This window comes from Callospermophilus lateralis, chromosome 2 (genome assembly GCF_048772815.1).
Source record: "Callospermophilus lateralis isolate mCalLat2 chromosome 2, mCalLat2.hap1, whole genome shotgun sequence".
NCBI lineage: Eukaryota > Metazoa > Chordata > Mammalia > Rodentia > Sciuridae > Callospermophilus > Callospermophilus lateralis.
The window spans coordinates 174,684,383-174,711,002 of record NC_135306.1 but is presented as its reverse complement, the minus strand read 5'-3'; the positions used below and the strand labels follow the sequence as shown (position 1 = coordinate 174,711,002).

General features: G+C 33.1%; 1 protein-coding gene across 1 annotated transcript in view; it reads right to left on the bottom strand.

Moving 5' to 3' along the window:
* Positions 1–26,620, bottom strand: part of Ano3 (anoctamin 3) — a 399,369-nt gene that overhangs the window by 109,387 nt on the left and 263,362 nt on the right. The window contains exons 5-6 of the mRNA XM_076846993.2: positions 16,539–16,697; positions 4,906–5,006 (exon numbers count right to left, since the gene is read on the bottom strand). Of these exons, the coding sequence (XP_076703108.2) occupies positions 4,906–5,006; positions 16,539–16,697 (260 nt within the window). The remainder of the gene's footprint in view (positions 1–4,905; positions 5,007–16,538; positions 16,698–26,620) is intronic.

Here is a 26,620-nt window from a genome sequence, read left to right as displayed (position 1 = left end):
TTAACTGTTTTTGAAATATTATTTCAAACATAATAGGCCATATCTATTTTGGAAGAAAAGACAAGAAAGAAATGGCTAGAAAAATTAGCTATAATAAAATGTTACAGATATATTTATTCAGAAAATTTAGATAAAATTGGTTCCAGAGTCTTCCCTAGATACAAAAGTCTATAGATGCTCAAGTGTTTTAGGTAATTTTGCAAAGTACTAACTTGTGTTAATCCTCCAGTATACTTCAAAACATTTCTAGATTATTTATAATGCCTAATACAGTGTAAATGCTTTGTATTTAGTTGTTATACTGTATTGTTTAAAGAATAATGACCCCCCAAATTCAGTATATGTTCAGTATAGATGCAAAGTTTTTTTAAATTTTTTTTGATTGGTGGTTGCTTGATTCCAGATCAATGGACCATGGGTAAGGCGGGACAACTGTACTTCAAGTTTTAGATATATGTTCTTGAAAGTGATCCCTTTTGGGAATTGGTGATTAAATTGATCATCTTGAAAACACTCTGTCTTATTTTATGTATGAATATCATATTCTCTTATTATGTGCAGGACAAATTTTAGGAATACCTTATAAATAAAAGAAGTTTTATTACTAAGCGTTAGTTAATACTGTATCTATTATTTAAACTGATCTAGAAAGATGTTCTAAAACCACCCTGTGTTCCAGTATGTCTCAAATATTTTTTTTCTGAGAATGTCATCATTAGATGGAAATTAACAAAAGAATATATTTTAAAAATCTCTCTTAAAATTTATTTTAAAATAAGGAATATTAAAATTAATTTCTCAAAAACATATTTATTTATAATTAGCATCAGAATCATTTGGATGCTTATTAAAAATTTATAAAAATCTCCAGTCCTGTCCCAAACATAATACAGATTTTATTCATTTTTTAAAGACTGAAGAACTACTTCTTAAAAAATATTCCTACAGTAAATATACTAACTTGTTAACTTAAAAATTCAACAACAAATTTGGTCACAGGATATTTTTCTCTCAAGTTTCTGTGGAAATAGTATTACTTTGCTTTGAAAAATGCTGCATGTTTTCTAATATTTTTATTGTTATATCACAGGAATTCCCATGTTATTTTCCAAAAGTTTAATTAATGCAGCAATCTAAACTTTTTTTAAAAAAACTGAAAAGAATAAATTTCAGGCAATCTTCAATAAGAATAGATGGTAACTGCATAATTTAATAATTTTCTTTTTGTGACCCTTGGATGTATATGAATTTTTCTTTTAAATACAATTTTACCAGGAAATGAAAAAATAAATATCATTAAAAAGAAACATTAAACTGAGGAGAGCATTCTCTTTCCAATCTCCCTTTGGATGAAAGGACAATGTAGCACACAGCCTGGAGACTTAAACTCTGAAGAATATAAAGTGAAGTCACTTGCAGTCTGGCAAGATAATTGTTTTTAATATACTTCTAAAGAAATTAAAAAGGTATTGAATGAATCAATTTTTTTAAATGACATGAGAATATCAATTATTCTAATAGTAAGTTCCTTGAAATTTGTGCAAAATAACTAGAGTAAGGAACATGATAGAAAGTAGGCTGGTGTGATTTAATAGATTTTCAATCTTTTTAAATTTTTTTTATTTTTTAAATTTATTTTTTAGTTATAGGTGGACACAATATCTTTATTTTTTTATCTTTATGTGGTGCTGAGGATTGAAACCAGTGCCTTACGCATGCGAGTCAAGTACTCTCCCTCAGAGCCACAATCCCAGCCCCTAGACTTTCAATCTTTAAAAAATGAATAAAATCCATCTCAAGGTACAAATCGGGTGGAAAAAGCTATATGAAAAGTAGGACACTATAGATGGTGTTGTCATGGTCTGTATGACTTTTCCCCATATAAACTAGAGCAGAATGAATATATTTTAAACTACTAATGAAGAAAGAAAAACAATCTTTTAAATAATGAAAGTCAAATATTTTGATAAAGCAAGCATATGTTACTGGTGGCAATAAACCAAATGTTTGTTGAAAACTTATATGTTGAAAACCTAATACCTAGTGATATTTGGAGGTGGGTACTTTGGAGGTAATTTGGTCATGAGGGTCAGTCAGTTCTCATGAATGGGATTAGCACCCTTAAAAGAGGAGGCCAGAGATCTAGCTTGTTTGTTTGTTTGTTTGTGTGTTTATGTAATGTGAGTAAATAAAGGAAAAGAGGGCCTTCACTAGCTCCCAGCCATGCTGGCTCCCAGATCATGGATTTCCAGTCTCCAGAACTGTGAGAAAAACAATTTTGCTTAAAATACCCAGTCTTTGGTGTTTGTTATAGTCAATAAAACAGACTATATTATAATATATGCATCACTTCCTTTTACATTGAATATAAAGTATAACTGTGTCTTAGTAATGGAGGCTCCACTCAGATCCATCAAATGAAACCAATCTTCAGGACACCTGGAAAATGTCTGTTTTGTATAAAATCTAGAGGAGTCTGGTGGTCCCTGTTTGGTCAGATGTTTTAATTTCATATTCACTCGACCCACCAGAGCCTCCATACTGAAACCCACTTAAATGGTATGATAGTGACAATTGCTCAGGACTTTCTCCTTTTTTGTACAATTGTAAATTTAGTTACAACTCTTAGAAGCAACATTGATTGCAGAAATGGGGGAAGGATGAAGGCAACTGAAATCAATTAGGATTAATTTGGACAAGTTCTTAGCAATTTTGTCCAGATATCAGAAAACAGGTCATTATCTTGACTGTGATAATTCTTTTATGTCATGTGTTAACATCTAATCAAATTAGAACTTGTAGAAAATAAGGTATAAATAAAGTATCAGGAACACACAATTCTATCCATCAGAGCAATCATTTGTAATACATTTCTAATAATATTACTATACATTTATTTTGTGGTTGAAGTCACACTGTATAAATAATTAAATATCATGTATACTTCAATTTAAATTTTATTATTTACTATTTTCCTGCAATTTTGAGAAATCTTTATACCCATTCATTTTATAAATGAATTGTTTTGAATTCAAAGGTACATTCTACTTTAATTACATTTTCTAATGTTAAATATAGCAATGTTTATATTTTCAAAAATATAAATTAAGTTTCTGTGAATATGTTTATGCGTTTGAAAATTACGTGCATACGATAGGAAGCAGAGATATGAAAACTTTTAATGCTCACTGAAAACATTTTCAAATGAAGTTTCAGAAGTTTGATTCCAAGTATGAATAAATAAAGGAGGTTCTTGTCATATCTATGCTAATTTTGAAGGTAACTACTTGAAAAATTCTTCAATAAGTTAAAAGTTAGCTCATTATTTTTATTCTGTATGATTCTGTGTCACATTAATACATGCAGATCAAAGAAAAAGAAATCACAGCAAAGAGTAAATAAAGTAACCCTATTATCAGCAGAATACTATATAAATTGTTATCATCTCTAGCCAAGTATTTACAAAAAATTTTAGAAGGTTGCAGTATCAAAAGAGGAAAATTCTGGATGTCAAGAAATGTAGTTTACATAAGTACATGCTTAAGTGTACTCTCACTTCAATTTTATCACCTGAATCAAAATCAGTCCTGTATAGATTTCCAACAATCTAATCATAGACAGGCATTATCTTCAAGCCTGCTTTGCTTCTTTCAGGTATCAATTTTAAGAAAAATGTGCAAACTTCAGGTTGTCTTGGCAGTCTTATCCATCATCAGTACAAGAGGTTGAGGAATTGAAAAGACTGATCTTTATTTGTTTTTCAATTTATGATTTTGTCAAGATATTTTTTGCAGTATTATTTACTTATTCACTGAATGCCATCTCCATAGAGAACTCTTAAACTCTTATCCAGTCATGAATGTGAGCTAATTTAGATGTTAAAGTCTAATATGGTTAGCAAGATCCTGCAGTAGTTGCCAATTCTTACTAAGTTTCTGATTTCTGGGCATTGACTGAGGTTGCATCTTTCAAAGAATGAAATGTTTCATATAGTTAAAAAGTTTCGGATTGATGTTTCCTATCTTAACCTCAATAATGTAGAGGTCTGTCAAAACACCTTAAGGGCATTAGAATTCCTATCAGAGTTGGCCTCTTTAAATGTTTCCAAGTCCGAGAATTTTTTTTCCATTTTTTGAATCGGAATCCTAGTGTTCACTTAGATTTATCAAGGTTCTTTTGCTTGGATTCTCATTCACTCTGAACCTTTTATACCTTCTTAGCAGCTGATGGAACATATTGAGCTTCATGTCAGTGTAAATGTTCTTATCTTCACTGCGAGTTAACACTTTTCATACAGTAAGGACACTGTAGAATTTACCTTTCAGAAATGATGGAGGAACATGGTACATTCTGAATATAACATCAGATACTCAAGGTAGGAAAACAGTTGGCTTTTCAATCTATGCTTGACTAAAGGAAAGACTGAAAATCACTAAAAACTGCAGTCCTCTCATTACCTTATATTCATCTACTGAGGACAGAACTAAGAAACCATCTGGTTGAACTGACCTGAAAAAGATTCTTGTTAACTTCTAACAGGAAAGAACTCTGTATTTATATATAAGGATACTATATATTTACACTTGCCAGTTTCCACAAAAATGACAAGAATTATATTCACCCATATGAAGTAGAAAGTGAAATTGATCTTGGGGATTGCTAGAAGTTGAAATTTGAAAATAATTATTTTATCCTCTCTCTAGGTAAATCTACCCTGAAATGATATAAGGGGTCTAGAGAACCAGAAAGCTTACCACATTAAGCAAACAAATTAGATAGGGGGAAAAATGCCCAAGATACACTAAATTTTGGAAGAAATAACAACTTATTTTTAGAGAGGATATTGTAAAAGACAGACTCATCTTAATACACATTGAGATGGAATGAAATAAATTTTGAAAGTACCTGAAGGGCATCCTGATATTTAGTCTCTCTGCATACTTGCACAGCGTGTCCCATGGGATATGGATTTTAATGAACATTATATCAGGGTTTGCAACAGCTGGCTGCAAAGGATAGCAAGACAGACATCATTACTTAGAATCAGAACCGATTATAACATACCATTGTTTGATTTGGGAGGAAGAAACATCATCCCATTGCTTATGCATTGATCATTCTCACTGATTTAAATGAAGTTTATATGAATAAAAAACTCTTAATGGGGAAAAAATTTAATAAATGTAAAATGCCAATGAAACCGGCTAAGGCCTAGACAGTCTTAGACACAAATGCCTCAGGAGAATGGCCTGTTAAAATTATGAGATCAAAATCACCCAGGCAGGACATGATTAACCAACCCACAAAAGAATCATGTGACCTCTGAAGAGGCATGGGGACCATCTATGCCTATGTAAAAGAACCCTAAAGCTTCATAAAAATCAACAATCAGCTTCTCAATTATCCACTCCTATAAATTTCCCCACTACCAACCAATAAAAGGACACATTTGAGCTTATCTCTTGCCTCCGAAGTCGTTAACTCTCAAAAAAGCTTTATCATTTTGCAAAACCTCAGTGCCTTAGTACTGGCTTCTATGTGAGTCAGGAAATCAGCACTTACTTGATATCACCATTGTATACAAGAAACAATCACCTATGTAAATCAATGAATTGTTTTAAATTAATCATTGTCAATATCCAGATTCTTCAATTAAATAATTCTGAGCCAAATAAGTATCTCAAGCTAGGCATAGGAGCACACATCTATAATCCCAGAGGCTAAGGAGGCTGAGGCAGAAGAATCAAAGGTTCAAAACCTGCCTTAGGAAGTTAGCAAAACTCCATCTCAAAATTGAAAACAAAAATTGGCTGGGATGTGGCTTAGTGGTTAAGCACCATTGGGTTCAATCCCCAGTACCAATGCCCCCCAAACAACAACAACAAACAAACAAACAAAACAAAAAACAAACAACAAAAAACTCAAGATCTCAAGTTGTTTTTTTTTATGAAATTATTTTTAGTTATGTAATGTTAATATGGACTCGACACCATGATCCTCTTATTTCTGTTCAGAGAGGATAGAAACACTGCAAATTCTCACCAATAATTACTTAATTAATTTCCATATTCTTTTTTTTTAATAACTACTACTAGATTTTCCAAACTACTTGCTAGGTTCAATGATAAGCCTGAAAGAAAAATGGACTATGTAAATCATACAAACCCAGGACCTCACAGAGCTGTCAAATTTGCATGCCTGCTCTGGCTTTTTGTTCCATTTCTGCCTGTATCAAGACATTAGGATTTAACTGCCTTTTATCTAGACCAGAGGATTTAAGCAGTCACGTGTGCAGCAAAAAACATCTATAGGCATTTTTTACAAAATGAGGAACTCTGGTCTAATCCTTATAAATGCCAGAATTTGATCCACTTTATGTAAATATTTTGATCACACACTAGTCCGAGGGTTAGATGCTTTTCTGAACAATCATTTAGATTCCTTGCTTTGTTTCAGCAACCCAACATAACAGCTAAATAACTGATAAAGCATTATATATCACTCATGTTGATATTCTACCTCTTAAAAAGGCCTACACAGTTATTTCCTGTAATCCTTCCATGACTCAGGCCCACAGAGCATGAAACAAGTCTGTGGCATTCTAGCACTGAACCCTGTAAAGCTTTTTTTTTTTTTTTTTTTTTTTTGTGGTACCAGGGATGGAACTCAGGGACACTCGACAATTAAGCAATATATACAGCCCTATTTTGTATTTTATTTAGAGATAGGATCTCGCTGAGTTGCTTAGTGCCTCGTGCTAAGGCTGCTTTGAACTTGTGGTCCTCAAGCCTCAGCATCCCAAGATGCTGAGATGACAGGCATATGCCACAGACTAGGCTCTATAAGGCTTTTAATTCATGCAAACATCTGTAATAAAAGAACAGCCTTTTCCTTCCATATAAAGGTATTTACTATGTTGGACAGCTGAACTATTTTTTGGTAAACATTTTCATTTATATTTCAACTAGAAGTAAACTCTCAAAAATATACAATTCTGAAAAGCTCAAAAATATGGAAAAAATCTATCACTTTAACTTAAAATCATGTTTTGAAATTAACATCTAAAATTTTTATATTCATAAAGTCCAATATTCAAAATATGGATTATTTTGTGGGCTTGCCAGAACATATTGTATTTGTATTACCAATATTTCTAAACAGTATTGTTACAGAACCATGTCACTGGACTAATAATCCAACCTAGAAGCATTCTGAAATCTGCTCACTCTATTTATTGGGCAGGCACTTTCACAGATCACCATTTGCTTAAAAGTAAAGAAAGAAATGAAAAGGAAAGAAAAAGAAGTGGGGCCATTCCATGATCAAGTGAATTTTAGGCTTCTCCAACAAACTTCTCAAGACAGTTTGATATGTATGTACTTGCTGAAAATATACAAGCATACAATAAAGTATGTTGAAGATTAAACATTTTGCATCATGGATTGCTTTTCCATTTTACCTTACTGAGGTACCAGTATCTTGCAAATCATGATGGGGGGTGGGTAATATAAGGTGCGATCATGCCAGTATAATTTGAAAAACCTTTTCCTACTTGGAATTTGTTTGCTTCCAATTAAAAGTAAAGGATTATAAAAACCATAATCAACAGAGACAGAAATAGGCTTAGTATGTCACAAATATCCATACACCTTCTAATCAGTCAATAATCAAGAAAAAGAAGAACATTATTAGGTTGATATTCCAGGTCCTTTTCCAGACTTTGTGGAAAGGTTTAGGTGTAGAAGTTGTACAGATAAGAAAACATTTTCAAGGCTCTGGATTTCTGTAGTTTAGCCGTATAGCCCTTGTGTAGCATGCTGGAGGCCCTGGGTTCAATTCTCAGCACAAGACATAGTCTTTTTGTAATAGAAAAAAAGCTTAAGTATTCATCTATTTAAATCACTTCTCCATTCAGGGCCAGTTATATTTTATTATAACTCTTCCTACATTATTAATTCAAAAGTTCTTATATTTAAAATGATAATAAAGATCTCTCTCTTGAAATTGTGGTGTCAGCTACGGGTGCTACACCTACTTGCCTTCCACTTACCAAGCATAATTTAAATGTCTTTGATCTTAACTGCCTACTTAGAAGAAATCACATGGACTGGTAGAAAAAACATACAGGGTTTAGAACCTCAGAGACTTCAGTATAGATTCCTTTTCTACCATTTCTTATCTTTAAGAAGTTTAAACTGGTTAGGTGACCCCTCTGATGCACAGTTTCCTCACGGAGGAGTAAAGAAAGTGATCTCTGCCTCATAGGGCTTGTGTGTCATGAGAGACGGAATTGCAGTGCCTGAGACTGATCAGTTCTTAATACGCTCCTTCTTATGTGAGGGCAGGCCTCTCTAATAGATGCCAGCCAATATGTCAATGAATCTCAAAGCTTCCCTGGAGTCTTTGTCTTGTTTCTTTCCCTTGGGAAGTAGTTGCCTGGTTCTTCTTTGGTAGATCCTGTGTCTTAGTTTCCTATGCTGTCCAATAGACCTTTGAGTCACACCACCCTAAAGCCAGTAACAACCTATGATTTGGGAAAAACTCTGAAGTACAGTGACCTGAATCAAGATTTTATGTTAAGTGGTTAAATTTTTTTTCCTCTGATAATATAAAATGAGAATAAACTCTAAAAACAAACAACAACAAAATTGTACTTCTATAGACTTTATAGTTGCTTTGAAAGATTTGTTTATCTGTACATATTTAGATTGTCTTCTGCTAGCACACTGGTTGTTCCTAGAAAGATAGGGATTCTTCGTTTTGGATCATGCCATTTCTCAGAACCCCACTTCATCTGGAGTGAAACTACTTTCTCCAGTGAAGTACACAGATCTTCATATCTCACCCTGAGTGCCTCCACAACCACTTCTACCACTTCTTTCCCTCCCTCACTCCACTCCTGTCATTGGCTCACTCACTACTACTTGCCTGTCCCTGTCCTATTCCTTTTACACCAATCTTTTTTTCCCCTCTATAGTAGTTTTATTTTCTTATTAGTTATGCAAGTGTCCCAAGAAAAAATACATTGTTTTGTTCATTGACATATCCACAGTAGCCATCTCTGTGTTAAACTCACAGTGGAACCTCACCAAGCATTTGTTGAATGAATGGATGTTGGACTTGTTTGGGTACACATTGTATTGAACTTATTCCTAAGCAAGAGATGATGAGGATAAGAAAACCAATAAGTCTGAACTGATCTGGAAGAGGGCACTGTGTCAGGATCCAAATTAGCACTATGAACAGCTTGCCTGCTACTGATTATTAATTCATCACTGTCAACCATCAGGATATGAAATAATCCAATAACTTTAAATAAAGGGTTGTTCTGAAAGGAGGTTTCTGCATTAAAATGACTACTGTCAATGAGTAAAATGTCAATATAAGTGCATACACAGAGCATGTCTAATTTTGTATGCCTTAACTTTAAATAAATAAATAAATAAATAAATAAATAAATAAATATATATATCTTTAAATGCAAACACACACACATACTACCCACCCACACACATATATGTCTTTTTAAATAGCATGGACTGTCTTGGTTTCTAACTTCCTCAACTACCTTAATCTCTCTTTTGCTATACCTCCACTTTAAAAAAATGAGAGAAAAGTAGTTTCATTTTTTGCTACTGGGCAGGGGATGGTGAAGGGATATTGCTGTGAGGGAGAAAGAAGACCTTTCCTTTTGGAATCAAAAGCTGCAAATTTGTCACTATTTTTTTTTTCAACCCTCATGTTAGCAGCCTTCTCAGAGGGAATGAAACACCCACAACCTTCATACTTCATTTTAGTACTTAATTATTCCTCCCCAAATTCCCAAGAGGTAGAATAGTTACTCCTTAGAAAAGAGGAAACTTAAAAATGATCTTTTTACAAAGTCATTCTGTAAATTTGGGGCACAGAGCAGAAAGAGCATGTTTAATCCCATAGTTTTAAATCTAAGTGAAAGACAAAGCTGATGGGAATTGAAAATTGATTTGGACTACAAAGCACCTACCCTGAAAATTATAAATCATCTACTTATTTATTTGAATGGTCTTCAAATATACATCATGATCCTCTGAAAATATTATCATCTATAAATTATTCACATCAACATGCAATTTAATACATTTTTGAGATCTCTGTGCCAGGCTCAGTGCTTCACTCTGGTGAATATATATTTTTAAGTTATGGAGAATCAATTTCTAGTCTTCCTCTTTCAGCTAGGAAACAAAATGCCTGCTAACATTTTTCTCAAATCTATTTCTTCTTTCTTCTAATAATCTGTACTAAAAAATTTCAGTTAAATGTTTGTTAAGTTGCAACGAAAGGCCAAGACCTTCAATAGAAGAAACTTTGAGAGGCAGTAAATGTTTATAAAATCACAATGCTGGATTTGATAAAGTGGCTCCAACAATCTACATGCCAATTAGTCATGAATTGGCACCAAATTTAGTCTAAAATGTATTCTATTATATTATATTCTGTTGTTGTAAGTTGCTTTCCTGACCTGTTTGCTTAGAAGAGCAATGCACAGTTGCATGTTGCAGAATTTTTAAAAATAGTATGTTAGGCAAAGCTCTCAAGATCTCTTCTCCTTGTATTCACAAGTAAAGATCCCTGGTATCTGTAAATACAGAATGATAGGCACTCCCATGGTTAGGATCATCCACATGACATGTTTGATATTAAGAAGACATTATCTTTCATGGATAATGAGTCCCTTAAAAGGACTGGGCTCTTTCTGGCAAGAAAGATTTAAAACAGCAGAGAGATGCAAGGAAAATTCTCTACTTCTGGCTTTGCAAATGGAGGGCTCAGGTGAGCAAGGAATGAGAATGACCCCCAGGAGCTGAAATCCAGACAGGGAATGAAGACTCAGTGTTACAACCACAAGGAAATGAGTCCTTTCGCACATATGTCAGCTTCAAAGAGTACCCTGAACTCCATGTGCTCCAGGTACAAATGTGACCATGCAAATACTTTGACTTAGGTCTCAAAAGAAACTAGGCAAAGAGTGTGTCATACCCAAACTTTTCACCAACAGATTTTTTAAAAAATTAGAGTGTTTTAATTACACATAGTAGTTGGGTTCATTTTGACAAAATACACATGCACAAAAATTTGAGTTCAATCCCTGTTCCTCTCATTTCCCTATCCTCCTTCCTCCTCCTATTTTCCTTTCTTTACTCTGCTGATCATTTTTAAATTTTTTATTGGTATTTTCTGTATATATATTATGGTGAAACTACCTGTGGTATATTTTTATATGCATATAACATGATCTTGTTAAATTCATTCCATGTTCCCTCCCCTTACCCACCCCTCCTCCCTCCCATTTTCTTATTCTACTCCACTGATCTTTTCTATATCTTTATAATATCTAATACCCCCATCTTCTTTCTCTTACTTTTGCTCTAACTTCTACAAATGAGTGAAAACATCAACCCTTGATTTTCTGAGTCTGGTTTATTTCCTTTTGCATGATGATCTCTAGTTGCATCCATTTACCAGCAAATGCCATAATTTCATTTTTCTTCATGGTTGATTAATACTTCAATGTACATACATGCCACATTTTTTGATTATCCATCTATTGCTGGGCATCTGGGCTAATTCCATAATTTAACTATTGTGAATTGTACTGCTATAAACATTAAAGTGGTTGTATCACTATAAGTATGCTGATTTTAGTTCTTTTGGATAAATACCAAGGTGTGGGATGGCTGGTAACCCATAGAGTTTTGAGCATACAAATGCAATTTGTGTAATTTATTAAACATCAATAGATGCATAATACAAATAGTTTTAAGAAATACTGATTTAAAACCTTCAGACAGTATTTTTATGATATCATGTAAGAATTCTTATTTTAGAAAAAATGTTTTTGTTTACTAATACTGCATTTGCTGTAGTAGGTTGAATGAACTACCCTGGGAATAATAAATCTACTCCTGATAAATTTAATTATTTTAAAAGATAATGTTGTCATCTTCAGAATTAGAAACATAAAGTTAACCTTTTGTAAAAATGTCTATGTCAAATATATATTTGTAAAAATTAAATTTAAAATGCAATTTAGTAATCTTGAATTTCTTTGATATTCTATGCTTTGAAAATCCCCTCACTCCCCCAAAGGCATTTTAAATGTTATTTTATCTCCTCTGTCGCCTGCGTCCTCAGTCTCTCGTCTTCTCCTTGTATATCCTCTTCTGTGCTTTCCTTTCCTTCTCCCTGACCCATTTTTTCCTGTTTCTCTCCATCCCTTTCTTCTGTCTTGGGTCTTCCCCATCATTATTTATACACCCCATCTAAGAAGTAAATTTAAAGGTGAATAAAAGAAACAAGGAAATGAAATCTCACCAGAATCCACCGCCTCCCCCCTCCGCCCCTGCTATTGTTTTCCCTCCTCCCACTCACAGCTAAGCAAGTTGGTGACATTTGCTCTGCACCTATTCTCCATTACCTATTCCCTCTTTGACATTAGCTAATATGGTGCACAAATGTCTCTATTCAGGAAAATACTTCTCATTGTCCTCCATTTGAATGGGCAACTCTTTGGTCTCTTTGGCTTCTCAGCAGTATTTTACCCTAATTACCAACTCTTCCCTCTGATGTCTCATCTCCTGCTCTTTCACCTACCTCAGTTCTTTCAAGTGTCTATTCTCCTCTCCTACCCTGTATAGGCTCATCCGAGAACTAAATTCTTTCCCATTATCTTCAGTGATTTTTGTCCCAATAGCTGGTATATATTACTATTCATATTCGAATAACTAAAGCATTTGCTTTCAGGTGAGACTCCTCATTTCAGCTCTAGACAAGAACTTCAAACATCTCTATTTATGTTTCTCAAAGGCACCTCAATTACCAGCTTTTCATTCCTATAGCCCTTGCCTTACTTCTTCCACAAACCAGCTCTCTTCCAGGCAGCACTACTTTTTACTGAATATGACTTCTGCAGGTAGAGTTCTGTCTTTTTCTCTTCCCATAATGGGATAGATTTCTTTTTATTCAGGTTGCTTTCTTTCAGATCACATAAGCTAGCAGAGCACCTAGTCATACTCGTAATATAACACTATCTTGTTTTAATTATTGGGTAGCTCTCCACATTGTTTCATTCATGTCTTTTATTTGTTTATGGTCTATTTTCTCCCATGAGAACATGGTTCATTTTTAAGCTTGGTTTATATTTGGTCTCAATGTGGCATACAATAGAGACATTATTTATGCTTCTTGAATGAATCAACAAATTGTTTTGAGTCACAAACTCAAGTCAGCATTGAGACCAATTCTTATCATGTCCAAATTACCACCAACTACATACATACATATATTAACATATACATATGTATATATTAACTGAAATATCAATCAAATCCATTTATCTCTGTCTTTAATGCTACTCATGATCTTTGTGCATTATCTTGAAATCCATCCTCTTTTCAGTAATCTGTTATCTTTTTTGAAAACAAATGTGTTCATACTACTACAGTTTGAAATTATTTAGTAGCTTTGCATTTCTTTATTAAGATAATGGTCAAAAAGCTTACATATAAAACAGATTAACTTAAACAGAGCCATTCTTTCCAGGCTTGTTTAGTGCTCTTCCTCTCTGGAATTTAAAAATATCCATAACCTTTCCCCTGTGACCATCCTGATATTCCCACTGAGGCATGTTATTGTAGGAGATGAATCATTGCTGGATTCTAATGCATGACCAGGGAAGCCTTATCTAGCCCTTTTCCCACCTAATTTAAGTTTTTTTTTTTCACCTACTTTGGCACTATTAATTTTTCAAATCTCAATTCAAAGATTTAAAAAATTCACTTCTTCAACTTTCTATAATTTTCTCTTATCCTCCAGACGAGACTATTTCCTTTGTTATAAGCCATTTTAATTCCATTTGCTTTTCTTTCAGATCATTTATTTCAATTTGAAATTATGAAAAGTATTGTAGTAAAGGATAATTTTAAGCATTGTATCAAATGAGTAAAGATTCAAGCAATCTTGGATCCCATCATCTATTCTGTGCAAAGTCACTGAAATAGTTATGCAAGTATTAGTCAGATAGAAAGGTGTGACAAGATCTCTCTTTCCTTCTTTACTTCCTTTATTCCTTTCTTTAAACTTTGAAAAACAAGCAGAATTCCTTAGAGAAACTGGACCAAATTTCATAAGGCTTCTAAGACTGTTTTCAAGGAAAGATATAAAAAAATCCCCATCCCTGCTCCAAAACTGATAATATCTAATCTGGAGAAATGTGTAAACTTAACCCATTGCATTTTCAGGAAAAAAAAACAAAATCATTTTCCTTAACAGTGAGGCACCTAGGGGACAGAAAGAGGAAGTCAAGAATGGCAATCTGTGTTTAATACAATGGCTACTGTTTATAGGCATGGCTAGTTCCAATAAAATATTCATCTGGGTTTGGGTATACCTCCTGACCCAGCTGTCCTGGCACTTCACTGAATTGTAGGAAACACATCTAATAAGAAAGTGGATGTGAATTGAAAAACTGTAATGCTGGAACTCAGAATGAAAAACCTGTCTATCTGGGAATAAAAATAGACAAATAGATACTCTTCTGCTGAGCAACAACATAACCACAAGCACCTTTGGCAGCAATGGAACAGTCAGAGCTTAAGGATGAATAGACTTCACTTTTAGAGGAGAACAGAACCCTTTGTGGATGAGCAACAGCCAGTATTATTCTTGGGAGCATATTGGAGAAATAAGAGAGAGGAAGACTCAGAGAATCTGGATTTTATGCCAAGAAAATTAAGTACAGTCAGTGGGCCACATCTATTACAAATATCCAGTTTTTGCATTTGATTTCTTTTTTTTTTAAATCTTCATATAGATCAAAGGTAATGATATGGTCCACTTTACTCATGATTCCCCACAGTTTGTTGAGCATTTGACAAAATTATTTAATGAATAAGTAAACAATGGGAGGTGCATGAGTTAAATAATTACCAGTATTATAATAATCTCTTGTAAACTGTTCTATAAGCGGATGAGGAAGGGATTGATTCTATCTGTGTGGAGCAGAAGGCACAAAGGAATCTAATGAGTAAAATCTTGTCATAAGACTGAGTTCATGAGATATTTTTTTCAATAAGTAGTTCTTCATTTAATTACTCACCAGTGAGTGAGATATTCTGGGCTAAACTTCCCAGAAGAGGTATAAAAAAGAAATAAAGGATCAACAGAACACTGTAGTCAGTATGTCACTCACCCTGTTCTATAATACTTGGCACTGTGTAAATAATTCCTTCCTTTCAGAGCCAAGTCATTATGAGTTTGTTATTTTAGATCCTATTAAAAGAGTTTTAATAAATATAAATGGATTAGTTTTTCCAGGGTGACCCCAAGATATAGTTCATAACTTTCTAATGTGTATTTCTCAGAAAATTGACTTCAACATATATTCTGTGAAGAAAAGTAGGGGTAGTTTCAGAGTTTTATATCTAAGTGTTTACTAACATTCTTAAATTTTATTAGCAAGTCAATTAGATATTCAATCAAAGAAATCATCAGGATTTTTTTTTACCATTCCATTTTTTTTAGAAATATATTTAGGAATATCTCTAATATTTAACTTAATTTTTTTCTCTCAATGGGAGAATAGCTGACTAAATCCTGAAGTTATAAAACTATTCACCAAGTAAAAAATTTCTAAAGGTAATGAGAATTAATATATTGATAAAATAATGTTAAACAATGGTATTGAGTAGAAGAATAATATATGTATCATAAATATGACTAATTTTGTGTAATATATTTACTTATGGTTGTTTATATATGCAAAATATATTAAGGAGCATTATCAGTAAAAATTCAATCCATAAAAGCCACCGAAGTAGAGAAGAGTATGATTTAGAAGGTGACAAATATAAACATTGGTTTTTATACTTTACATTTCTATGTTTTTAACTTTTTAAAGTAAGTTTTTTTCTTTATCTAACATAAATAAACATGTGAATTTAAAACCATATAAAATTTAAATAAAATGGCAATAATTATAATTTTTGGATTATAGTAGAATATGAGGTAATTTTTGGATTATAGGGTCATCAGATTTTTCTCCTATTTTTCATTTTTTTCCTAATTGTCTTGATACTTTTATCATTCCAATAGAAAAATAAATAAATAATTTACAGAAATTTTAAGAACCTATCAAACAAAGAAGGATTGGAAAGAATAGTACTTATAGTTTCACCAACAAAATACCGACATTAACAGTTTGGCAAACACTTGTCTTTCAACATTTCAAGTCCCCCCCCCAATAGAATTTTCTATTTTGCATGAACATAGTCATTAATTATTCAGTTTTTTTTAAATTGCAAAAATAGTGGTGCCCTTTTAAAAATAAACTGTGCAGAAACAGAGCAAAAAGTGAATATTATGTGAAACTATATACATCTATTAGGAGAAAATGAGTATATATTTTATGAAGCCATATGATATATTTCTCCATACTTAAACACAGGTGATCATTTCTGTTCCAGAATATTATACCACAAAGTTAATAATGGCAAAGCACCTACCTCCTTCTCCAACATCAAGCCTTCTGCTCTGAGGTTCTTTTCAAATGTGTTTCTTTTGCCATATTGTATATTCGTCTTTCTATAAACCAGGATGTAGTCAATTCGCTTTTTGCCATCTTTAAATAGAAGTCCACTAGAGGCTATGTAATTCATGTCATTCTGTAAATAAAGCAACAATTGTTAATACTGTGAGTTATGTAAGTGTTCATTTTTGTTAAAATCATTAGTGATCTGATATCAAAAATGTGTTTTTAATATTTCAGACTCCTATTGAGATATAGAAGGATAATTAAAGAAAGCAAGCTGTCTACTACAGGAGGCAGACCAGCAAGTGATGTTCCAGGATTTGAAATTAGATGCTCTGATTCCTGAACTGGGGGTTCATTGTGCTGACATGAGTGTATGTAACTATATATATATATATATATATATATATATATATATATATATATATTTGCTAAAATATATATATATTTTAGTAAGGCTTTATAAAATAATCAGTGAATATATGCTGTTTTACTAATCTTTGTCCAGACTGAAATGCTTTCTATACTTTATCTCATTTAACTACTTTCAAGTTGTATTTCAAAGTTAGACACTAAGGTGAAAGTATTAATCTGACACATCTTTCCTATGTACACACATGAATACACCACAGAGAATCTCCACATCATCTACAATAACAAGACTGGCATCTTAATTAGAAATAATATGTACTCCATCTGTGTATAAATATGTCAAAATATAAAAGACACGAGAGTATAACTAAAAATAACAAATAAGAAAAAAAGAATATGAATTCTAAGAAGTGAAATCATCATGTGGTAGCTGGCACTCAGATCAGGCATTACTTTACTAAACATACACTGAACTGATACCAAAAACGGACAATAATTCCTGAGTTACTTGCTTCAGAAAATATTTACTTCCAGTATAGATAAATCCAAACCAATAAAAATAGCTTATTCATTAAAACTCACCACTGGTTCATCAAGACTGCTTGAAAGCCCTCATCTTGCTGTACCAAAGAACCCAAGCTGTTTTTCATAGACTGACCAAATTTTTTTACCAAAAGTTCTACCTTGTAAGACTGACCCCAAAATGACTCAGCTCAAACCCTATAGCTCCTTGAGAACTCTTCCCTAAATTTACCCTTTTAAAACACTACTTGGAATACACACAGGTGGTATTCTCAGTTGCTATACAGAATTTAAATAAAACCAGGTTTACTGGCCAACACTTTTCCTAATGAATTCCTTTGGAAGGTGTTAGCTGTATGTTGCCCAAGATCACAGAAATCAGGAGTTGAATCCAGTTTCACCTACCTCCAGGTTTATATTCTTAGTTAATATCTACCCATCCTTCTTTCTCTACTTAACTTCCAGCTATTTTGATAGTTATGCCAACTCTCTATTTCATGTTTCCCGTATAAGCATTCTTGAAAGTCAAAACACTACCTAACACCCGAAGAATTATCAGATGATTTTAGACAAAGACATCTCAGACATCTTTGACAAAGACTGACAGTAACCCATATATGGACCCTTTTAAATAAGTGAATGACTTTTAGAGACTGGGAAGGGTGCTAAGAGGGAGGAGGGATGGGGAAGGAGGAATTGAGACTAGAAGCAGGGTGACTGTTTGCAATTAATAATAATGTATACATGCATGGAAACATCATGGTAAAATACCATCTATTTGTACAATTAATATGTAATAATAATAACAAAATAAGTGATAACCAGAGTGACCTGGCATCCCCAGAGGAAAAAACCAAAAAGCCATTCAGATGAAGCAACAGAATGTATATTTGCAATATTGTCATCAACAGCCATAGGTTAGATGGTCTCAGTAGCTTTTGATGGGCTGTGTTACTCAGAGAGAAGAGTTTCAAGTGTGAATTCATAGAGATGGCAATGGTCAAGGATAAGAAGGTGTTACACAGTCTTTTCTTCAGTGAATGCAAAGTGATGATATTTCCAGGATCATTTTATTAAGTACCACAGTAAGTCTAAGCAAGCAACCGAAACCTTGTGGTTGCATCATCATCATCAGTAACAGTAACAGCAATCACTTATTGAACTCTTAATATGGGCCCACACTATACCAAGTGTTTCATCTGTAATCCTCATAGCCCTTTGAATTATATGCTGACAGGAATGTATAGAAGCCAAAGAGTGACATCAGATTTCATAGAAAAATAAATAATAAATATCACCAATTTAATAACTTATTCACTACTATGTTAAAAGAAAACAAAAGATGCAACAAAATTAGACATTTCTATGACTGAGGTTTCTGTAGTTTTGGAGGCCAACAACTACAGTAAGACATTACATGATAGGGATATTGAGTGGCTTCTGCTTTTACCACTCCAGAGATTTATCTCCTTAAAGTCATCAATGACATACTTTTTGATGTATCCAGCTATCAATTCTCTGTCCTCTTCTTACATGACCTAGCAGTAGCTGAATCACTTCACCCTACTTGGCATATGTAAGGAAAATAAAAAGGACACAGAGACAAGATGCAGAAGCAGGAAAAAATGGCTGCTCATCCAAGTGGCCATCTTTACTTATATCACTAGGTTACATTAGGTCATTAGTGCCACAAGTACATTTTTGTTTATTGTATCAGGAAGGTTTCTTATTCCACAGTTACACTCTACAGTTACAATATGCAATGTTAGGAGCTTTGTGTAACTCTCAAGAAACTCCATTGTTTAAAGTTACTGTTATTGGGCAGGTCCAGGGTCACCAGAGCTTGATGAAACATTGAAGTTATCTAGTAAGCAAGTTCCTTTATTCCCAGGAGCTATGTGCTTGAGATCAAGGTTGAATATGATAAGACTCTAGCACAGAGACACCTCATGCAGGGCATTGTTACAGCAGCCAGGCATTTCCTAGCAGCCAGGCATTCTGTGTCTTTGCACAGAAACTTTCTTAGCCACCAAGCATATCACAATTATGAAGCTATCCCAGACTGCAATCCCAAACACAGAACCCCTACAGGTATATCCTTTTCCTTTGACTCCTGCTACACCTCATTATTTGAATTTCTTTTACTTGAGATGGTTTCTATCTTCTGCTGGTTGACTAATTGACCAGTCACTGGTTCTCTTGATTTCTTCATCTATACTCCTTTCCTAGCTATTTAATCCAGTCTCATGAGCTATAAATGACCATTTATATGTTGACAACACAAAATCAATATTCACATGCTTGTAGATCCAACTACTTTCTTGAGTTCTTCACTTGACTGCCTATGGATATATCAAAGTTGAGTGTCCAAATGGAATTCCTTATCTTCTAAAAGCAGGTGCTTCTCATAACCTTCATTATTCTAATCGATTGCAACACTATCCCTTCAACTGCTCAGACCAAAAGTCTTTTCTGTTTCTTCTGTTCCACCCATCAAAGAAAACTGTTCAAAATATATTTAGAATTTTACCACTTCTAGAACTTTCACTATTACTAGTATGGCTGAAACCATAATTGCCTCTTTATTGGATTATTACAGTAGTCTGACACATCTCTGCTGATATGTGTGTTCCTCTCTAGTCTGTTTCCAAGCTGCAATATCTGAGTGAGCCTCAACCTTATAGAAGACCTCAAAGAACTCTGGCCCTCCAAAAGCTCTCTGTGTTCCTCCTCATTCTTCACCCTACTTTCTCTAATCTAGTTTTTCTTTGCACCTACAAATGTCCAACATGCTAGTTAGCATTAAATACTTTCTTATTATTATCTTTTGTTTACTTACTATCTTATCATCCTAGAATAATGTTCTATAAAGGTAATTTTAAAATGTTTTGTCACTGAGTATTCCAGACATCTAACCCCCACAACAAAATATATCATAAGGATCAATAAATATTTATAAGAAGAAGGAACAAAAGAAAGTAGGGAGGAAAGAAGGGAAGAAGGCAGAAGTCAGGAAGGGCAAAGAAGATTCATAGTTGTACATAATCAGATAGGGCTAAATTAAAGAATATAAGACAAAAAATTTAAACAGATCATTTCAAGCAAAGAAATGGAAGACGACATAAAAAAAGCCTACCAACAAACTAAAGCCCAGGACCAGATAGAATCTTGGCAGAGATCTACCAGACCTTCAAAGAAGGACTCACACCAATACTTCTCAAATTATTCCTAGAAATAGAAAAGAAGGAAAACCTTCCAAACTCATTCTATGAAGCTAGTAAAACTTTAATACCAAAACCAGACAAAGACACATCAAGGAAAGAAAAATCCAGACCACAATCCCTCTTGAACATAGATACAAAATTCTTAATAAAATCCTGGCAAAGTGCATAAAAGATAATGCACCATGATCAGGTGGGGTTCATTCCAAGGATGCAAGGTTGGTGCAACATATGGAAATCAATAGATGTAATTCATAACATCAACAGATTTGAAGACAAGAATCACAGAAATACATTAATAGATGCAGAAAAAAGCATTGGACAAAATACAGCATCCATTCATGTTCACAACAATAGAAAAACTAGGGATAGTAGGAACATACCTCAACATTGTAAAAAGCTATCTATGTTAAACCCAAGGCCAACATCATTCTAAGTGGAGAAAAATTGGAAGCATTCCCTGTAAAAACTGGAAAATGACAGGGATGCCCACTTTCACCACTTGTTTTCAACATAGTCCTTAAAACTCTAGACAGAGCAATTAGACAAAAGAAAGAGATTAAGGATAGAAATGGGAAAAGAAGAGCTCAAATTATCCCTATTTGCTGAGGACATGAAGATCCAAAAAACTTCACCAGAAAGTTTCTTGAACTCATAAATGAATTCAACAAAGTAGCAAGATGTAAAATTAACACCCATAAATCAACTGCATTCTTAAACACCAATGACGAATTAACTTAAAGAGAAATCAGAAAAAACTATCCCATTCACAATAGACTAAAAAAAAAACAAAGAAAGAAAATACTTGAGAATTAATGTAACAAAAGAGGCAAAATACCTCTACAATTAAAACTACAGAACACTAAAAAAAGAAATTGAAGATAACCTTAGAAAATTGAAAGATCTCCCATGTTCTTGGAGAGACAGGATTAATATTGCAAAAATGGCCATACTACCAAAGTGCTATACATATTTAATGCAATTCCCATTAAAATTCCAATGGTCTTCTTCACAGAAACAGAAAAAGCAGTCATGAAATTCATTTGGAAAAATAAGGGGCCCAGAATAGCCAAAGAAATCCTCAGTGAGAAAAGTGAAGTAGAAAGCATCATAATACCAGACTTAAATTATACTATAGAGGTATAGTAACAAAAAATGGCATGGCATTGGCACAAAAATAGAATTGAAGACCAATGGAACAGAATAGAAGACACTGAGACAAACTCAGATATACACCATTATCTCATACTAGACAAAGACACCATAAACATACATTGGAGAAAAGATAGACTCTTCAACAAATGGTTCTGGGAAAACTGGAAATCCATATGCAGTAGATTGGAATTGAACCCTTGTGTCTCAGCCTCCACAAAACTCAACTCAAAGTAGATCAAGTACCTTTGCATTAGACCAGAGACCCTGCAAATACTAGCAGAAAAAATAGACCCAACTCTCCATCATATCTGCTCAGGAACAGACAGCCTCAGTAAGACTCCAAAAGCACAAGAAATAAAATCAAGAATCAATAAATTGGATGGCATCAAACTAAAAATAAAACAACTTCTTCATAGCAAAGAAGACAATCAAGAGCATCAACAGAGAGCCTACAGAATTGGAGAAAAGCTTTGCCACCTGTACCTCAGATAGAGCATTAGTATCCAAGATATAAAAGAACTTAAAAACCTTAACACCAAGAAAACAAATAACCCAATCAATAAATGGGCAAAGAAACTAAAGAGGCACTTAACAGAGGGAGAAATTCAAATGGTCCAAAATGCATGAAAAAATGTTCAATATCTCTAGCAATTAGAGAAATGCAAATTAAACCTTTGAGATTGCATCTCATTCCTGTCAGAATGTCAATTGTGAAGAATATAAGTAAAAATAAATGTTGGCAAGGATGTGAGGAAAAAAATTCACTAATACATTGCTGGTAGCACTGTAAACGGTTAAAACCACCCTGGAAAGCAGTTTGGAAATTGATCGGAAAACTTGGAAGGGAAGCACCATTTGACCCAGTTATCCCACTCCTCAGTCTATTACCCAAAAAACTTAAATATACTACAGTGACACAGCCATCAATGTTTACAGCAGCTCAATTCACAATAGCCAAGCTTTGGAACCAATCTAGGTGCCCATCAACAGATGAATGAATAAAGAAAATGTGGTATACATACACAGTGGAATATTACTTAGCTATAAATAGAATGGGCCATTTGCTGGGAAATAGATGGAACTGGAGAATATCGTGCTAAGTGAAATAAGCCAGTTCCTGCCCTCTGCAAAAAAAAAAAAAAAAAAAAAAGTTGGATGTTCTCACTGATATGTAGATGCCTACCAATAATAGAGGAGGGTAAGCAGAGGAAGTTTAGAAGTTCACTAGATTAGATAAAGGGGAATGAAGGGAAGGAAGGGGGATGGGAATAGGAAAGACAATGTAATGAATCAGACATAGCTTTCCTATGCTCATATATGAATACACGATAAGTATAACTTCACGTGATGTTCAACCACAAGAATGGGATCAAAATCGTAAATGGGTTGCACCCCATGTATGTATAATATGTCAAAATACACCCTACTATCATGTATACTTAAAAACAACAAATAAAAAAATACAAAAGAAGGTAGGGAGTGAGGAAGGGAGGGAGGGAAGAAAAAAGAAAATGAGGAATAGAAGATAGGAAGGGAGAAGAAGATCCATAGTTGTATATAACCAGGTAAGGTTAACTTAAAGAATATAAGAACAAGAAGAAATTATGTGGTCATTCATCATTGTCTTGTGTGCAATATTTATAACAGATCAAATCATAAGCAGCTGGGATAAACATACACCTATAGCAGCAGCATTTCGATAGCAATAGCTTGGCCTTTTGTTTTATAGCAAAGACTGCCTCCAGGCATCTCCATGCTGATCTAAGCAAGACTACATGAAAAATGATATGATATACAAATATAACTCTTTATTTTATTTTCCTTACAGCATACCAACATCTCTTGTTCAGGAAAAAGTTATAGATTGAGCCTTATAGTGAAAATAACATATTTAATCAAGTGGAGGAAAAATTCCTTCAATAAGAAGGTCTAAAAATGAAGTGCTTTGTTTGGTAGAAAAATAACAGAAAATGGAAAATTTTCTAAAAGATTGCATTTGCTTTTCCATATTTTAAAAATAGCATTGACTGACAGTGGACTCCTGGTTTTTATTATTATCCATTACTATGATGTTAAGCAAAATAAACACTAACTTCTTCCAGAGAAAGAGCTAAAAATTTACTGTTGGAAATGTCTACAATTTTAACAATAAGTAGCATGAGACAGTGTACTCATTTTTCGTCCTGTTCTGAGAAAACATCTTCACAAGTGCCATTAATTAACATTCTGCTCTATTATCTAATTTTTCTATCAACTCTAAATTATTAATGATGGGTTTTGCCAGTTTTACTAGGTGCATTAAAATATACATATGAATGTGGCAAAACAGAATCATGCAAGATTTCAAAATTTCTTTCAAATTATATATAATTAATTCAATATAGATTCATGTCGTTTTAAGGTTAAAAGCATTATATTTTGAAATTTATGAAAACCATTAAGCAGTACGTAAATTTATGAACTAGAGAAATAATCCCAAAAGTATAGTTTTAACCAGGATGTAAATTAAACCATGTTCAAACCTGTTACTTAAAAGTAGGGTAGACAGAAAATTTATTACACATACCATTACATCCAACTTCAAATTGTTTGATAAAGTAACAGCTGATTGCACATGAAATCAAAACTCATCTCTTAACTTATCTGGTATATGAAATACTTTCCAATTACAATGGGGAGTGTGCACCCTTTAGAATCAGGTCTTCACATTTTCTGTTCTCTGAAGACAGAATAAAACTAGTTTTTCACAGGGAAGCTGAGATGAAGATCATACAATCAGGTACCTGCCTGATCTTACAAAATTTTTTCAAAAAACTTAATCATTTGTGCATTTGCAAACCATGAAGCTCAGATACTTTTGGAAAAGCTGATCTTCTTAAAGAATTCAAGAATATGTGATGGTTCATGTTGAGAAGAAATGTTTTACAAAATTTTTTAGCCCATTGTCAAAATAACAGTGAAATTTTACCATTTCATTAGAATACTCTTCAGGTCATTCTTCAAATAACATATCAGCAACCATAAAATATATATATTTTATACATACTATACATATATACATTATATACATACTATATATAATATGTAGTTTAATATATAGTTTAAGGGTAAAAGAAACCATATATATATATATATATATATATATATATATATATATATATATGTACAATTTTCATTTTTCTTAATCTAATAAGCACTTATTGGATACCTAATCTGTGCCAGGAGCCATGCTAAATCCTAGGGATAAAGAATAAGGAAGTAATGAATACTTTCTGGGATTTAAGCATTTACCTGGGGTAAAAGACATAAAAATATAGTTACAATGCTATGTCTATTATATATAACTATAGAGGTATGATTTATGGGTGTATCCAGAAGAGGGGGCAATAGTCACCTAACACACTATCTTGTTTAATTTACTGAAGTCAGTCTATGTTAGACACATACACACATACACAATTAGTTCATATTACTAATTTCTAAGTCACTGATTTATCTGTTAAACACACTTTTGAGCTAGTAAAATTCTATATGACATATTGGCTAAAGTACTGATATCTCAATTCGGATAGGTATGTGATCTATATAACTGAGTTATTCAGACATTTAATTTAATCTCATTGTTCAATTTCAGTTTGTATATCTTTGAGATGAAGAAAATAATATTAGCAACATTGTAGCACTGTTACTATAATCAAATGAATAACAAGTGAAGAACTCTTTCAAATTTACTGACTCATTTCAAATTAGAAAAATGTTAGCTATCATCATAATAAAATATAGTTAAAAATTCATACAATTTATTAATTCACATTTGTATCTTGTTATTCAATTATCCAAATGACCTTTTTAACTTTTCTTCCAGGAATTCATCCTTTAATTTTGTGTGTGTGTGTGTGTGTGTGGTGCTGGGAATTAAACCCAGGGCCTTGCAAAAGCCAGGCAAGCACTGTACCAAGTGGAGTTGCATCCACAAAACCTCCTCTTTAACTTTGAGGAAAATTATCTTCTGAGGGCAAAGAAAGCTGTAACCATAGATAAGTAACCCAAAGGGCACTGATGTGAATTTTTAACCATAGTAAAGGAAAGCAAATACTCTCTCTCTCTCTCTCTCTCTCTCTCTCTCTCTCTCTCTCTCTCTCTCAATATATATATATAATTTTTTCTAGTAAAATATATATTTCACTAGAAAAGAAAAATGGGTAAAAGTCCATTGCTTAATGAATTATTACAAGATAAATACCTATACTACCATTACCCAAATACAGAAACAGAAACTCTCTGCACAAAGCTCCTTCATATTTTGTATCTTAATCACAAAGTCCTTCATCGATATTACCCTCCTCAACATAATCACAGTCTTATCTTTTATGGTACTACTTTCTTATTTCCTTTAGTTTGATTATCAATGTGTATGTCCTTAAACATTCAGTTTAGTATAGTCTGTTTCAAACTTTATGCAGATGCAAACATACAATGAATGGTTTGTGTCTGACTTTTTATGCAATGTAATGCATATGAAATCCATCTCTAATTTTCATGTAGTTGTAGTTCCTTTTTCACTGTTATATAGCATTATTTTATATGAACACACAAAAGTTACTTATGTTTCTACTGTTGACAGACATTTGAAGTCTTTGTTGGATATTAAATATTTATTCTTATATCTTGCAGTACTTAGGAGAAAAAGTGCTAATTCACAGAGAATGCTCATTTAAATTCAGTAGGTAACGCTAAACAATATTCTAAATTAATTTATATCCCTACCAATAATATTTCAGTTATT